Here is a 16,509-nt window from a genome sequence, read left to right on the forward strand (position 1 = left end):
TTTCCCACCATCTAATGTATCAATATAACCAGAAATATTCTGTATGTTCAGTACTTTTGAGCTGCGCCAAGAGAGTTTATAGTGCATGACCTACCTGCCATCTTCGTTGCTTCGGTAAAATACAAGAAAAGGATCAGATTTTCCAAAAAAGTCTTTCTTGTCAAGTTTATTGGCACAAAACTGCATTAACACAGCATCCTAAAGTGTATTGGGAAAAGCAGAAGTGATTAAAATATGAATCTACAAATAGCCCCACAAAGATAGATGCAATGCCTATGTTTACACAGTAGAGCTATTAGAAGAGTCACACTGCGCATGTGTCAAGTTTAATTACCGTTGTTGCTTGCAGTGAGGATTTATAGAAACATAGACTTTTACAGCAGATAAGAACCACTTGGCCCATCTAGTCTGCCATATATATATATATATATATATATATATATATATTTATATATAATATCTCAAAGCATGTGCATTTTAGAGCTAAATAAAAGTGAGGGCGCGACTGATTGGTGCTGGTTTGAACATTATACACTCCTAGGTAACCGATATGGTATGCATAGACTGCAGATTAGTGTGTGAACACAAATGAAGCATAGTCAATGACACCGCAACACAGCAAGTAGGGCCGACATGTAAGGATTTAGAATTTAAACTATATTAAAGTGACTTTAATGTGATAGAGCAGTGAGGATAGATACTGAGATATACACCATGAATTTTTAAAATATTTATCCTTAGATGTCTTTCAACTAATTGAGGAAATCATAGTAACAAAACATTAGCACAATAATAGAAAGAAAATGCTAAGTGTTTCTCGTTTTCCAGTACCCAAAGCACACAATCTTTAATTAACACTGATAACCCTCATTAAAATCTAAGAAATACAAGAAAAAAAGGGTGCATTTGAATTAATTCCTAACAGTAACAAATGAATTCATAATATTGCATTCTAGAGTATACTTTTCTCCTCTTTCTCATATTAAAGGTGACCAATGTAAATGTATAATCATTTGAGGTTTTCTAACTCACCAGAGTGAACTACAAATGAACCTATGTTTGGTACGTCAAGATTTTGGGAATCTGTGTTTTAATGAACCTGTATTGGGAATGTCCAGATTCTGAGAATCGGTGCTGTAATACGATGGCAATCGTGGCAGATTTATGTGTAATCCATTCTGACTGCCATCTTGAAAAAAAAAAGATAGTGACCAAATGATGTTTTGTTGTAAATACCTAGAACCTTCTTAATGTCTAGGGGATCTTTTAGATTATAATAAAAAAAACCTGTGAGCATTGGATTGTGAGTGTCTGGATATTGGGGCTGATTAAGCAAGGATCGCAACTGCAATTGCAATAGCGATTACACACGCAGTCTCACTGCAATCATATGCTAATCCTTCGTGATCACTATGCCATCGCAGCACTACATAAGGATACCCACCTTACCTTACGCACATAAGGTTTAGCAAGACTGCGAAACCACCGGTAACATCGAGTACAATCGGAGCCTCACGCACACTTGCACAAGGTCAGACCTTACTCAGAAATTGCTAACCTCATTGCACGCAGTGAAAAGTCAAGCTGCTTATGGCATTGCAGTGGATAATTTATGCACACCCCTGCAACGGCGTTTAAACGCGCTGGCACGCCTGTGTTTTGCCGACCACCCCCCCATCACATCCCACAAATGGCATTTCCTGTCAGTCACTCTGTGTTGTCACTGCAATCGCAGTCCCAATCGTTATGGCTTGTTCGAGCACTGAGATGCATGCGCACAAAGCAACAATCCGCTAATTGCGTGCGCAATCGCAGTTGGGATCCTTGCTGAATCAGGCCCATTGTCACAAAGAGTCACTTCAGTGACAGGCTGCTCACACTCATGTCATATCTTACATTCCTGCAAATGTAATTATTATAAGAAACACGATTTGGACAAATATAGGCCCAGACTTATCAACGAGTGATGTTCTTGTTATCACTTGTTACTAATCTTAAATTGTGCTCCAACCAATCAGCTCCTAACTGTCATGTGTTTGAAAAATGACAGTTAGGAGCTGATTGGTTGGGGCACTATTTAAGATTAGTAACAAGTGATAACAAGAATATCACTCGTTATTAAATATGCCCCATTAGATGATGGCATATATAGGTTGGATCTTGATGCATACATATTTATCTCTGATATGGTGCATACACACGGTCAGATTTTTCCTTCAGATATGAACGATAACGATTTAAAAATCGTTCAGTCGTTCATATCTGAAGGAAAATCGTTCATATCTGACATGCCTGAACGATGGACGATCAACGATGCGCGTTCCCGATGGTCAGATAACGATTTCTGACATCTGATGTGTTTGCAGTCAGACTTGGACGATTCCATTCATTTTAATGCAGTCAAAAATCGTTCAATCGTTCAAATCGTTCAAAACTTTGGTAAAATCGTTCAAATCGTTTAATCGTTCAATCGTTCATCTGACAAATCTGACAAGTCTGACAAGTCTGACCGTGTGTATGCTCCAATAGTGTAAAGGAACTCCCGTGTTTGTATCATTAACAGACAATGAATTATGCCCTTTAAAGATTGTAGGTACGAAATCTTTGGATGATTTGCATGTACACAACCTAAAAAAGAGGGGTGCAATCTATCAATCCAAAGTAGGCATAAAATGTAATGTCAGGCACCCAGATTTGTTAATTTTCCAAGGAGTTAATTAACAGACTCTAGGACCCCGATAATTAACATTTTGACTTGCCGCGGCTACCGCAGAAATTCCTCATTGCTTCGGTGCGGTGACAGCTGATACGATATCAGCTGTCCCCGCGAGCCGCTTCACTACTCCTTTTTGGGGCAGTGAACTTTTCACTGCTCCTGTCGGTCATGCATGTGCACAAGAGCCCCGACGTCCGGCGGAAGGAGCCGAACATGGGTGAAGGGATCCCTCATCGCAACCCAGACCTCCTTCCCATAGGGAAGAAGCAGGTTGCAATGCCGGAGCAAGAGCACTCGCCATCTGAAGATGGCGAATGCTCCCACAGTCAAGCTCTGACAATATTATATTTTCGGAGCTTGATAAATTCTGTCCCCATACTAGTGTATGGGAAGAGCGGGCCATTCCGCAAGAGGAAGGGAAGTAGGAGATATCTGTGATATCTCCTGCTTTACCTTCTCGCTGAATGGCCCGATAACTTAATTTTTACAATTGCAGGTGAAAATGTGCATTTTCACCTGCTTTTGTGAAAATTACCGTATGTACTCGAGTATAAGCCGAGTTTTTCAGCACATTTTTTGTGCTGAAAAAGCACCCCCTCGGCTTATACTCGAGTCATGCCCGCATGGTACGCTGCTGAGTAGCGTACCATGCGGGCCGCGGTGCAGACTGTGTCACTGTGACACAGCCTGCACCGTGTCACTGTGACACAGCCTGTGTGTAGCGCTGACCGGACGGAGTTCGGTCAGCACTACACACTGCTAAACACACAGCCGCCGGAGCCGGCAGCTATGTGTTTGGTGTAATCAGCAGCCGCTGAGAGTCTGTCAGACTCTCAGCGGCTACTGCTGCTCCCACTGCGGGAGCCATCTTCCGGCTCCCGCAGTGGGTAATGGGAGAGACGTCGTCATGACGACGTCTCTCCCATTATGCAAAGCGGCGGAGGAGCCTGTAGCAGCGTCGGGACCAGGAGCGGGGTTACAGGTAAGTGTTTTTTTTTTTTACATTTCTTTCTACTGGGGGGGGGGTTCTATCAGGGGGGGATATCGCTACTGGGGGCACTACCAGAGGGGGGGGATTAATAATGGGGGAACTACCAGGGGGGGGATGTTGCTACTGGGGGCACTACCAGGGAGGGGGGGAATACTGGGGGCACTACCAGGGGGGATGTTGCTACTGGGGGCACTACCAGGGGGGGTTAATACTGGGGGCACTACCAGGGGGGGATATTGCTACTGGGGTCACTACCAGGGGGGGGATTAATACTGGGGGCACTACCAGGGGGGGATGTTGCTACTGGGGGCACTACCAGGGGGGGTTAATACTAGGGGCACTACCAGGGGGGGATATTGCTACTGGGGGCACTACCAGGGGGGGGATTAATATTGGGGGCACTACCAGGGGGGATGTTGCTACTGGGGGCACTACCAAGGGGGGGATTAATACTGGGGGCACTACCAGGGGGGATATTGCTACTGGGGGCACTACCAGGGGGGTATTACTACTGGGGGCACTACCAGGGGGGGATATTACTACTGGGGGCACTACCAGGGGGGAATATTACTACTGGGGGCACTACCAGGGGGGGATATTACTACTGGGGGCACTACCAGGGGGGGATATTACTACTGGGGGCACTACCAGGGGGGGATTACTACTGGGGGCACTACCAGGGGGGGATTACTACTGGGGACAGTACCAGAGGGGGGATTACTACCAGTAGCTGCTGAATTTCCCACCCTAGGCTTATACTCGAGTCAATAAGTTTTCCCAGTTTTTTGTGGTAAAATTAGGTACCTCGGCTTATATTCGGGTCGACTAATACTCGAGTATATACGGTAAGTGATGATGAAAAGGCCCCTGAGGAGTGACACTAATTGTTGGGTGTCTTTCCACTACAGAAACCAAACTGTCAGTGTGCTATTTTGTTTCTTATTATTTTAGAGAGTCTTGTGCAACAATATGTTTTGTATGGCATTTTGTTATCATTGTTTTTGTATTTAAGCATTGTGGATATTTTTCTATATTAAATCATAAAATTTAAACTTTCTGACTCAGGGGGAGACAAATCAAACCGTGGAGAGAGATAAAGCTTCTAACTGCAGACTTTTACAGACTTTGAAAAATGACAGCAAGAAACTGATTGGTAGGTACTTTATCTCTCTCTAAGGTTTGATAATCTCCCCCTCAATGTTCTTATTATCTCATGCGTCAATTCTAGCTGGGCATTTTTTTATTGCCGCATAGCTAATGACATGTGAGTATTTGGGTATAATTATCTCTGATTTAAGTAAATTGGGAAAGTACAGTATATGGTGAAGTAGAGGGAGTACTGAGTAATTCCCCAAGGACAAGCACTTTATTCAACTGGTGGTGGTGGTAAAGGTAAAGAGGGATTTTAATCAATTGTAGACAGACTAGGTGGTATTTTTTAATTGCCCCTTTGTCACACTAGTGCTACACCAATCTCATATGAGAGCTGGTCATGACGAGGTGTCTTCTTCATGATGTGAAACGTAGGCATATAAATGTGAAGAGAACATAAAGACATATATACGGAATGCAAAGTAAAGAAGAGCTGCACCTTTGTTGGACTTATTGCTCTAGCAGATCTTTATCTTTGGCGCAGATCATCTCCAGCCACATACATTATACAGTCGCAGATCATGTGTCGCAGCCTTTTTATCATGATTACTAATATGTCTATTACTTTATGAACCAAAATATTATATAAAAAAGTGGGCAATCCATTGTTTCTGCATTGTTTTAAACAGTTTGTCTATTTTTAAATTGATGCACTTTTTGTACTTTTATTTTCCATATACAAATGTGTCTACATACATCTAGCCTCCTTGCCTGCTAAACAGCCCTTCCAGTCAATCCATGCCATGCGCAAAAAGTCGCACAATAAAACACTCCGCACTACCGAGTCACACAGCACTCACACGTTATGTGTAACTCGATTTGTAGTGCACGGTTACAGATGTATGTGGACACAATTGTAGGAATTTTATTTTTATGATAAATTAGAGCTATGGGGGATTATATTAGAGGGTTTATTTTGTTTTTTTGTTCAATATTTTACAGGCATTCCAATATATGTTCAGGTTTTTCAATTAATATGAAACTAGTGAGTTGGAGTAGACTCACAAAAACAAGCATCTCTCTCCCCAGGTATTCTCATACATTGCTCTGCTTGGCAGCTTTGAAACATCCCTCGAGAGCTGAAATGTAATATTGCAAACTGAATTTTGTTCTGATAGTCATTTATCAATTTTTCCACACTTTGTCTCTAAGTCAGCCTTATAAAGGGAGTGCGTTAAACATGGCAGCATACATACACAATTTATATAACAGTATAGATTATGTAAACTAATATTTTGCTTCACATATAACTATTTTGAACCTTTAATTTGAAATACATGTTTGATTCTTGATTTTGCTAAGCAATATTTAATTCAATATACAGTACTCATAACCCTAAGTTATTAAAATCAAACGTTTAACATAATATCTCAGTAGAATATGGATTTTTTAAAAATGTTCAAACCAGCACCATACTTACTACCAGTACAGTAATTTATAAAAACCCTGTGTCATTATATAAGACTGTTGCTATTAGATGCAATATCCTTGAAACAATTAAATGATACTTACTGTATGTGTGCCCTGCATATGGATATTGGGATTTTAGAACCAAGGGGTCATTCTGAATTTTACAGTCTAGTAAAAATCTCTAATTAAGTGGGAACTATCTCAGGTGAGTAATACTCTCAATGCATAACAGTAAGACATCCAAAAGCAGATACGAAAATCTGACTAACGTGCCACTCACTCTATTTTTTCTAAGGGTAAACTGCTCTCTATAAATCCCTCACCCCTCATTGAATGGCCTTTTGGCCAAATGTGGTGTAGTAGAGTTGAGAGTAGCAGTTCTGTCTCCCTGACCATCCTGATACTTCTCTTTTACAAGTAATCTATTTGTTTTATGTGCAATATTAAATATACAAACTGGGTATATCACTTATGAAGCCATTGAAGCTTGAGATATGTAATTGCTGTCACCTAATATTTCACCTTTTGATCACTACTTAGGAGGTACTAATGCTTCATACCTCCAAGTATATCGTTTTTTTTCCCGAATTTGCGTTATGAATGACCTTTTTACATGTTTTGGTATGTTTATGTATGTGGTATCATAAGGAATTTATTCTAAGTTAGTAAAATGAAAGGTTACATTTTCAATTATTAAAATTTTTCAATTACAAGAGTACTCACAACACAGAGTTCTTTCCTCTTCTTGCTTTTTCTTACTACCAGTACACTCAACAATATATGCTAAGTGGCTTATTCACAAAAGTGCCACCAACAGACTTGTTTTCTATCATCGCTCAAGGCAGTGATATAAAAAAAATATTTATCATCAGTACTGGATGGCAGCAGAAAGCACTGGCATTCTGGGCCTGAATCAGAGATGATGTCACGTATCCACTTGCAGATATAAATGAGCGATTGAACGATAATTACAACGTATCATTCAATCGCTCATTAATTGGGCATAAATCTGACAGTTTAATGTCGGCAACGACCAGTGATGCGCGCTCCCGCTGGTTGTTTCCGACATCAATCATCGCCTGAACATGCTGGTCAATCTGCCGATAATGACAGATAGACCATGTTCAGGGATGAGGGAGGGTGCCTACACTGAATGACATATCGTACAGTGTAGGCAATACAGGGGATCAGGAACGACTGTACGATTACGATGTTGTAATAGTACTGTCGTTTCACTATCTGCAAGTGGATGCGCGGCTTGAGACCGGCGTTGCAGGCAGGGATCAGCATCGCAACTGCGTAGGCAACAGTAGTAAGAATGTGGATACTACTTTCAAAGGGATTCAGGGCCTTATTCAGCAAGGAACGCATGGATGCAGATGCACGCACCCGGCAGCTGCGAGAATATGCTAATGAATGCATACGCACGGCAATCGCAGCAGAATAGGCAGACACCCAGCACTACATAATACCACCCACTTCCCTTTACTTGCGTTCTCTATACCTGGCAATACAGCGGAAACATCGGTAACACCGAGAACCATCAGACCCATATGCACAATTGTGGTGGACCTGACCCTCCCGCAGACATAGCGAGACTTCCTGTGTACAACTAGACCTCAGGCTGCGTCTGCATCCGTGCGTTGCTTGCTGAATTAGGCCCTCAGTCTTGCTACACTTTGTAGGGTAAGAGTAAGTGTATGGTGTGCATAAACTAATGTCATAGAGAACGTACAATTTATAATAGTGGCATCTGAAATAATGGCTACCCGTTACTTACACTAAACACATGTACAGTGCTTAGAAGATGACCTAAATGTGATGGTAGTCTGTACAGGTAGGTGAGGTAATTACAGACCAGAACATTGTAATGACAGTCACAAAATAGTGTGCAAAGTGTCTGCTCAAAAGGGCCATGGAAAGGTAAAATGGGGGTGTGCTTCAACAAGTACCGATAAACAGGTTCATTTAACATGTGAAAAAAAAAAAACAGTGTAAAGTGCACCTCTGCAGTTTCCCACATTCCAGATACTGTTACATGCAAATAACTTCTATCCAACACTGTGATGCATCTGACTGTTGTTCACCCAGGAGATACATACAGTATAGCTGTAATATGGTGGAAGTAAAGTTGCTAAACCAGATCGGTACTATATTACATAAAGAACTGATTCAGTAAGGATCGCTATTGCAAATGCAATAACGATTACACACGCAGTTCAACTGCTATAGTATGCTAATCCATTGCGATTGCTATACTTCCACAGCACAACATAAGGACGCCCACTTTATCTACACACATCCGTAATGTTTAGCAAGACAGCAAAAACATTGGTACAATCAATTACCGTCGCATCCTCATGCACACTTGCACAAGGTCAGACCTTACTCAGAAATTGCTAACTTCAACAGTGGATAATTAATGCACGCCGCTGCAACAGTGTTCAAACGCACTGGCACGCCTACGTTTTGTCGACCACCCCCCCGTCACCAACCACAAACGGCACTACCTGTCAATCACTCTGCGATGGGTCTGCGTAGTCACTGCGATCCCAGTCCCGAACGCAGTGACTGGTTCGTGTACGCGCACTGCGATGCATGCACAGTTACGATGCAACAATCGACCAATTGCGTGCGTATTAGCAACTGCGATCCAAGCTGAATCAGGCCCTGAATGTGTTATATAACCATGTCACTCAAATGTAGTGTTTCCATAGAGAGAAATCCAAATCCAATTTAACAAGGTAACAGAATTCTCCTGGCTCACTGTTAGATGACATGCTTAAGTCTATATGCTTGTAAACCTGCTTTATACATTCATAGAAGGTCATTATATGAATGCCAAAAACAGATTAAATTAGGGGTGAGCGGGTTCGGATTTCTGAAATCCGAACCCCCCCGAGCCCCCCCGATCCGAGTCCGATCCGAGACAGGCTCAACTTTTCCCGCCTGACTCGGATCTGAAATCGAGGCAAAACGTCATCATCCCGCCTTCCGAGTCTCGCGGGTTTTGGATCCTATATAAGGTACCCGCGTCGGCGCCATTTTCTCACTCGGCTGTGGACAGTGAAGAGGGAGGGTGGGAGTTAGGGCTGTGTAGTGTAGTGTAGTGTAGTGTAGTGCTGCTGTTGTCCACTACTTCAAAGTCCATAGGGGCTGGCTGTGTTGTGCTGTGCTGCTGTTGTTAATAGGGGCTGTGTCCACTACTTCAAAGTCCATAGGGGCTGGCTGGACTGTGTTGTGCAGTCAGTTCTCCATAGGGGCTGTGTCCACTCCAAAGTCCTGTGCAGTGTCCCAGACCTAAAGGGGTGCTGTAGTGTTGTCCAGGGGGTGCTCTGTCCATCAGGGGTGCTCCCCCCAAGTGCTAAAAAAATAATATATTTTCTGTGTTTGTGAATTGTGTGCGCAGTAGCCGCACGTGCATCAACAAAGTAGTGCCAAGCGTGCGCCTGTGTCATAAGTAAAGGGCCGGCTGGCTTGACCGTTAAGGGTGCTGTAACCCCCGAAAGTACACTCCAGTCCAAACCAAAAAAAAAATTATTTTCTGTGTTTGTGAATTGTGTGCGCAGTAGCCGCACGTGCATCAACAAAGTAGTGCCAAGCGTGCGCCTGTGTCATAAGTAAAGGGCCGGCTGGCTTGACCGTTAAAGGGTGCTGTAACCCCCGAAAGTACACTCCAGTCCAAACCAAAAAAAAAATTATTTTCTGTGTTTGTGAATTGTGTGCGCAGTAGCCGCACGTGCATCAACAAAGTAGTGCCAAGCGTGCGCCTGTGTCATAAGTAAAGGGCCGGCTGGCTTGACCGTTAAAGGGTGCTGTAACCCCCAAAGTACACTCCAGTCCAAACCAAAAAAAAAATTATTTTCTGTGTTTGTGAATTGTGTGCGCAGTAGCCGCACGTGCATCAACAAAGTAGTGCCAAGCGTGCGCCTGTGTCATAAGTAAAGGGCCGGCTGGCTTGACCGTTAAAGGGTGCTGTAACCCCCGAAAGTACACTCCAGTCCAAACCAAAAAAAAATAATTTTCTGTGTTTGTGAATTGTGTGCGCAGTAGCCGCACGTGCATCAACAAAGTAGTGCCAAGCGTGCACCTGTGTCATAAGTAAAGGGCCGGCTGGCTTGACCGTTAAGGGTGCTGTAACCCCCGAAAGTACACTCCAGTCCAAACCAAAAAAAAAATTATTTTCTGTGTTTGTGAATTGTGTGCGCAGTAGCCGCACGTGCATCAACAAAGTAGTGCCAAGCGTGCGCCTGTGTCATAAGTAAAGGGCCGGCTGGCTTGACCGTTAAAGGGTGCTGTAACCCCCGAAAGTACACTCCAGTCCAAACCAAAAAAAAATTATTTTCTGTGTTTGTGAATTGTGTGCGCAGTAGCCGCACGTGCATCAACAAAGTAGTGCCAAGCGTGCACCTGTGTCATAAGTAAAGGGCCGGCTGGCTTGACCGTTAAGGGTGCTGTAACCCCCGAAAGTACACTCCAGTCCAAACCAAAAAAAAAATTATTTTCTGTGTTTGTGAATTGTGTGCGCAGTAGCCGCACGTGCATCAACAAAGTAGTGCCAAGCGTGCGCCTGTGTCATAAGTAAAGGGCCGGCTGGCTTGACCGTTAAAGGGTGCTGTAACCCCCAAAGTACACTCCAGTCCAAACCAAAAAAAAAATTATTTTCTGTGTTTGTGAATTGTGTGCGCAGTAGCCGCACGTGCATCAACAAAGTAGTGCCAAGCGTGCGCCTGTGTCATAAGTAAAGGGCCGGCTGGCTTGACCGTTAAAGGGTGCTGTAACCCCCGAAAGTACACTCCAGTCCAAACCAAAAAAAAATTATTTTCTGTGTTTGTGAATTGTGTGCGCAGTAGCCGCACGTGCATCAACAAAGTAGTGCCAAGCGTGCGCCTGTGTCATAAGTAAAGGGCCGGCTGGCTTGACCGTTAAAGGGTGCTGTAACCCCCGAAAGTACACTCCAGTCCAAACCAAAAAAAAATTATTTTCTGTGTTTGTGAATTGTGTGCGCAGTAGCCGCACGTGCATCAACAAAGTAGTGCCAAGCGTGCGCCTGTGTCATAAGTAAAGGGCCGGCTGGCTTGACCGTTAAAGGGTGCTGTAACAAAGTACACTCCAGTCCAAACCAAAAAAAAAATTATTTTCTGTGTTTAGCCGCACGTATATATCAAATCGATATAACATAAATGGAGGACCAAACTTTCTCCGATAAAAATAAAATAGAGAAAGATCAAGAACCACTTCCTCCTAGTGCTGAAGCTGCTGCCACTAGTCATGACATAGACGATAACATGCCATCAACGTCGTCTGCCAAGGCCGATGCCCAATGTCATAGTAGAGGGCACATACAATCCCAAATGGCAAAGTTCAGGAAAATGACCTTGAAAAAGACATTTAAATCAGCTGAAGAGAAACGTAAACTTGCCAATATGCCATTTACGACACGGAGTGGCAAGGAACGGCTAAGGTCGATCCCTAGTATGTTCATGACTAGTGGTTCAGCTTCACATGACGATGGAAGCCCTCCTCCCACTAAAAAAATCAAAAGAGTTAAGCTGGCAAAAGCACAGCGAAGAACTGTGCTTTCTAAGAAGATATCACAAATCCCCAAGGAGAGTCCAAGTGTGGTGGTGGTTGCGATGCCTGACCTTCCCAGCACTGGACGGGAAGAGGTGGCTCTTTCCACCATTTGCACGCCCCCTGCAAGTGCTGAAAGGAGCACCCACAGTCCACTTGCTGATATGCAAATTGAAGATGTCACTGTTGAAGTACAACAGGATGAGGATACTGGTGTAGCTGGCGCTGAGGAGGAAGTTGGCGAGGAGGATTCTGATGGTGATGTGGTTTGTTTAAATCAGGCTCCGGGGGAGACAGTTGTTGTCCGTGGGATGAAAAAGCCCATCACGGTCATGCCTGGGCAGAAGACCAAACATTCCACCTCTTTGGTCTGGCAATATTTCTATCCAAATCCGGACAACAACTGTCTTGCCATATGTACCATATGTAAAGGTGAAATAAGTAGGGGTAGGGACGTCAACCACCTAGGAACATCCTCCCTTATACGGCACCTGCAGCGCGTTCATAAAAAGTTACTGTCAAGTTCAGAAACTTTGGCTAAGACCGTAAGCAGTCCAGGGACACCTAAATCCCGTTGTCCTGTTGTATCCAAGCGCCTGCAAACCACACCGTCAACTCCCTCCTCGTCAATTTCCTCCTTAGTCAGGATCGGAAGTAGTCCTGCAGGCCATGTCACTGGCATGACTGACTCTCCTATCCGGGATTCCTCTGGAGGATCCTGCATTGCTACGCCTACTGCTGCCGCTGCTGCTGTTGCTGGGAGTCGTTCATCATCCCAGAGAGGAAGTAGGAACACCACTACTTTTACTAAACAATTGACCCTCCAACAGTCCTTAGCGAGGAGGATGAAGTACGACAGCAGTCATCCTGAAGCAAAACGTATAACTGAGGCCTTGACTGCTATGTTGGTGTTAGACGTGCGTCCGGTATCCGCCATTAGTGCAGTGGGATTTAGACAATTGATGGAGGTAGTGTGTCCCCGGTTCCAAATCCCGTCTAGATTCCACTTCACTAGGCAGGCGATACCGAGACTGTACAGAAACGTCAGAAAAAGTGTCCTCAGTGTCCTGAAAAATGCCGTTGTACACAATGTCCACTTAACCACGGACATGTGGACAAGTGGAACAGGGCAGACTAAGGACTATATGACTGTGACAGCCCACTGGGTAGATGTATCACCTTACGCAGCAACAGCAGCAGCGTCACCAGTAGCAGCATCTCAGAAATGCCAGCTCGTTACAAGGCAGGCTACGCTGTGTATCACCGGTTTCAGTAAGAGGCACACCGCCGACAACCTCTTAGAGAAACTGAGGGAAATCATCGCCCAGTGGCTTACCCCACTTAGACTCTCCTGGGGATTTGTGATATCTGACAACGCCACCAATATTGTGCGGGCATTACATCTGGGCAAATTCCAGCACGTCCCATGTTTTGCTCACACAATAAACTTGGTGGTGCAGAATTTTCTGAAAAGCGACAGGGGCGTGCAGGAGACGCTTTGGGTGGCCCGAAAAATTTCTGGCCACTTTCGCCATTCAGCGACTGCGTGCCGAAGACTGGAGCGCCAGCAAACACTCTTGAACCTGCCCCGCCATCACCTGAAGCAAGAGGTTGTGACGCGGTGGAACTCAACCCTCTATATGCTTCAGAGGATGGAGGAGCAGCAAAAGGCCATACAAGCCTATACATCCACCTATGACATAGGCAAAGGAGGGGGTATGCACCTGACTCAAGCGCAGTGGAGAATGATTTCCGTGTTGTGCAAGGTTCTCCAGCCCTTCGAACTTGCCACACGTGAAGTCAGTTCAGACACTGCCAGCTTGAGTCAGGTCATTCCCCTCATCAGGCTTTTGCAGAAGCAGCTGGAGAAAGTGAAGGAGGAGCTAAGACGGAGCGATTCCGTTCGGCATGTGGGACTTGTGGATGAAGCCCTTCATTCGCTTTGCCAGGATTCCAGGGTGGTCAATCTGTTGAAATCAGACCACTACGTTTTGGCCACCGTGCTCGATCCTAGGTTTAAAGCCTATGTGGTGTCTCTCTTTCCGGCCGACACAAGCCTGCAGAGGTGCAAAGACCTGCTGGTGAACACACTGTCAGCTGAAGCGGAACGTGACACGTCAACGGCTCCTTCTTCATTTTCTCCTGCAACTGGGGCTGCCAGGAAAAAACTTGGGTATCCTAAGCAACCCGCTGGCGGTGATGCAGGGCAGGCAGGACCAAGTTTGGACATCTGGTCCGGACTGAAGGACCTGGCAACAATTTCTGACATGTCTACTGTCACTGCATATGATACTGTCACCATTGACAGAATGGTGGAGGATTACATCGGTGACAGCATCCAAGTAGGCATGGCAGACAGTCCATACCTGTACTGGCAGGAAAAAGAGGCAATTTGGAGGCCCCTGTACAAACTGGCTCTATTTTACCTGAGTTGCCCCCCCCTCCAGTGTGTACTCCGAAAGAGTGTTTAGTGCAGCCGGGAACCTTGTCAGCGAAAGGCGTAGGAGGTTGCTTCCACAGAATGTGGAGAAGATGATGTTCATCAAAATGAATTATCAGCTCTTCCAGGGAGACCAGCCTCCAGAAGGTACAGAGGGACCTGTGGTGGTGGATTCAAGTGGGGACGAGTTAATACTTTGTGAGGATGAGGATGTACACACTGAAGAGGGTGAGGAATCGGTGGATGAGGAGGATGAGGATGACATCTTGCCTCCATAGAGCCAGTTTGTGCAGGGACACATTAATTGCCAGCTTGTTTTGTGGGGGCCCAAACGAACCAATCATTTCAGCCACAGTTGTGTGGCAGACCCTGGCGCTGAAATGATTGGTTTGTTAAAGTGTGCATGTCCTGTTTATACAACATAAGGGTGGGTGGGAGGGCCCAAGGACAATTCCATCTTGCACCTCTTTTTTTTCTTTGCATTATGTACAGTTTGGGGCCTAGTTTTTCAAACTGCCATCCTGTCTGCCACTGCAGTTTCACGCCTAGATGGGTCACGTGTTTGTGCCGCCCACTCGTGTCGCTTAGCATAGTCATCCAGCTACCTCGGTGCAACGTTTTGGACATAAAAACACTATTGTGAGGTGTGAGGTGTTCAGAATAGACTGGAAATGAGTGGAAATTAAGGTTATTGAGGTTAATAATAGCATAGGAGCAGAAAAACCTACAAATTCTGTGATTTTAGCTGTTTTTATGCTTTTTTAAAAAAAAATACAGATCCAAAACACAAAACCCAGAACCCAAAACACGGAAGGGTGGTTTTGGCAAAACCAATCCAGATCCAAAACACGAAGAAAGATCCAGATCCAAAACACAAAACACGAAAAGTGGCCGGTGCACACCCCTAGATTAAATGCACTTACTCTGCAATTGTTCAGTTCTTCTGCTGTGACAGTGATGATTCCACAGTTCTTTCCTGGAATTCCTCTTTAAAAAGAATAAAATATAAAGAGATAGAGGTTTTAAAAACAATCACTGAAGAGCAAGGTCTTGTGAATAAACACATTTCATTCTTAGCTGCAATATGTTGACATAATTGGACAAACAAATAATTTTGAAGTTGGCATTTTTATTTTTAGAAATGAGTCATAACATTTATAGGAGCTCATTTTTTTATTTTTAAGTAACATTAGTTTAATGGAGAAAATGCTTTTTGAGTGCATTTAGAGTCTTTCCCAGGGAAGACTGGAGACTGTGGGCCTGATACAGCATGGAACACTATTCTGCTTATACGCACACAACTGCATTACTAATCTCAGCGGTGCTATTTAAATGTATGCATTCACATTGTGTACGCAGCCTGACATAAGGACACCCACTTCTCCCTACTCACATCTGTATACTAGGGCAACATAGCGAAACAATCGGTAACATCGGACCCATGCGCACAGTTAAGGAAGCCCAGACCTCACTCAGGAATTGCTAACTTCTGCGCACGCTATGAGACCTCAGGAGGCGTCAGGTAATGCAGTGACTAATTTATGCACGCCCCTGCAACTGCATTTCAATGCACTGGCACGCATGCGTTCGCCCGACCACCCCCCGTCACCACCCACAAACGGCACTTCCTGTCAATCACTTTGCTCTGGGTTCTGCGTAGACACTGTTTCCATCGCAACTGCCAGTTTGCGATGCATGAGCACTGCGAATTAATCGACCGATTGCGTGTGTATACACAACTGTGGTCCTTGCTGAATCAAGCCCTGTATGACTAGACTGTGTTGTTACTCTATGGCAGTGGCTCTCAAACTCGGTCCTCAGGACCCCACACAGGTCACATTTTCCACGTCACACAGTAGGTGCACGAAGCAGTGGGGTAAGTTCATCTCAGTCGCCCTGAGGCAAGTTATAATTTGGTGCGCCCCCCGTCACAGCCGCTGACACTGTAATGTAGCAATTTGCATGCAGAAAGGCTATAGATAGACAAAGGCAACAGCTGATGGTCTGACATGGAGCTCTCCACTAGTGTATGGTGGTTTCTCAGGTGCCGGGAAGGGGTGCCACGTATTGGACGGCTGTGACAGTACACTCCGGGTACATAGTTACAGCCCTAAGTGGGATGAATATGTTGTGGATAATGGAGGAGGTGCCCCTTCAGAGCTGGAGCCTGGCGGCAGACGCCTCCACTGTCTCCCATAGTTCTGCCCCTGGCACGATGGAAAGTCA

General features: G+C 44.7%; 1 protein-coding gene across 1 annotated transcript in view; it reads right to left on the reverse strand.

Annotated features, from left to right (window-relative positions):
* The window catches only part of CPNE8 (copine 8), a 357,582-nt gene that overhangs the window by 99,561 nt on the left and 241,512 nt on the right, over positions 1-16,509 (reverse strand). Inside the window, exons 7-8 of the mRNA XM_088480178.1 lie at positions 15,207-15,270; positions 95-198 (exon numbers count right to left, since the gene is read on the reverse strand). Coding sequence (XP_088336304.1) covers positions 95-198; positions 15,207-15,270 — 168 coding nt within the window. The remainder of the gene's footprint in view (positions 1-94; positions 199-15,206; positions 15,271-16,509) is intronic.

This window comes from Taudactylus pleione, unplaced genomic scaffold (assembly GCF_031769625.1).
Source record: "Taudactylus pleione unplaced genomic scaffold, aTauple2 ptg000251l, whole genome shotgun sequence".
Taxonomy (NCBI): Eukaryota; Metazoa; Chordata; class Amphibia; order Anura; family Myobatrachidae; genus Taudactylus; species Taudactylus pleione.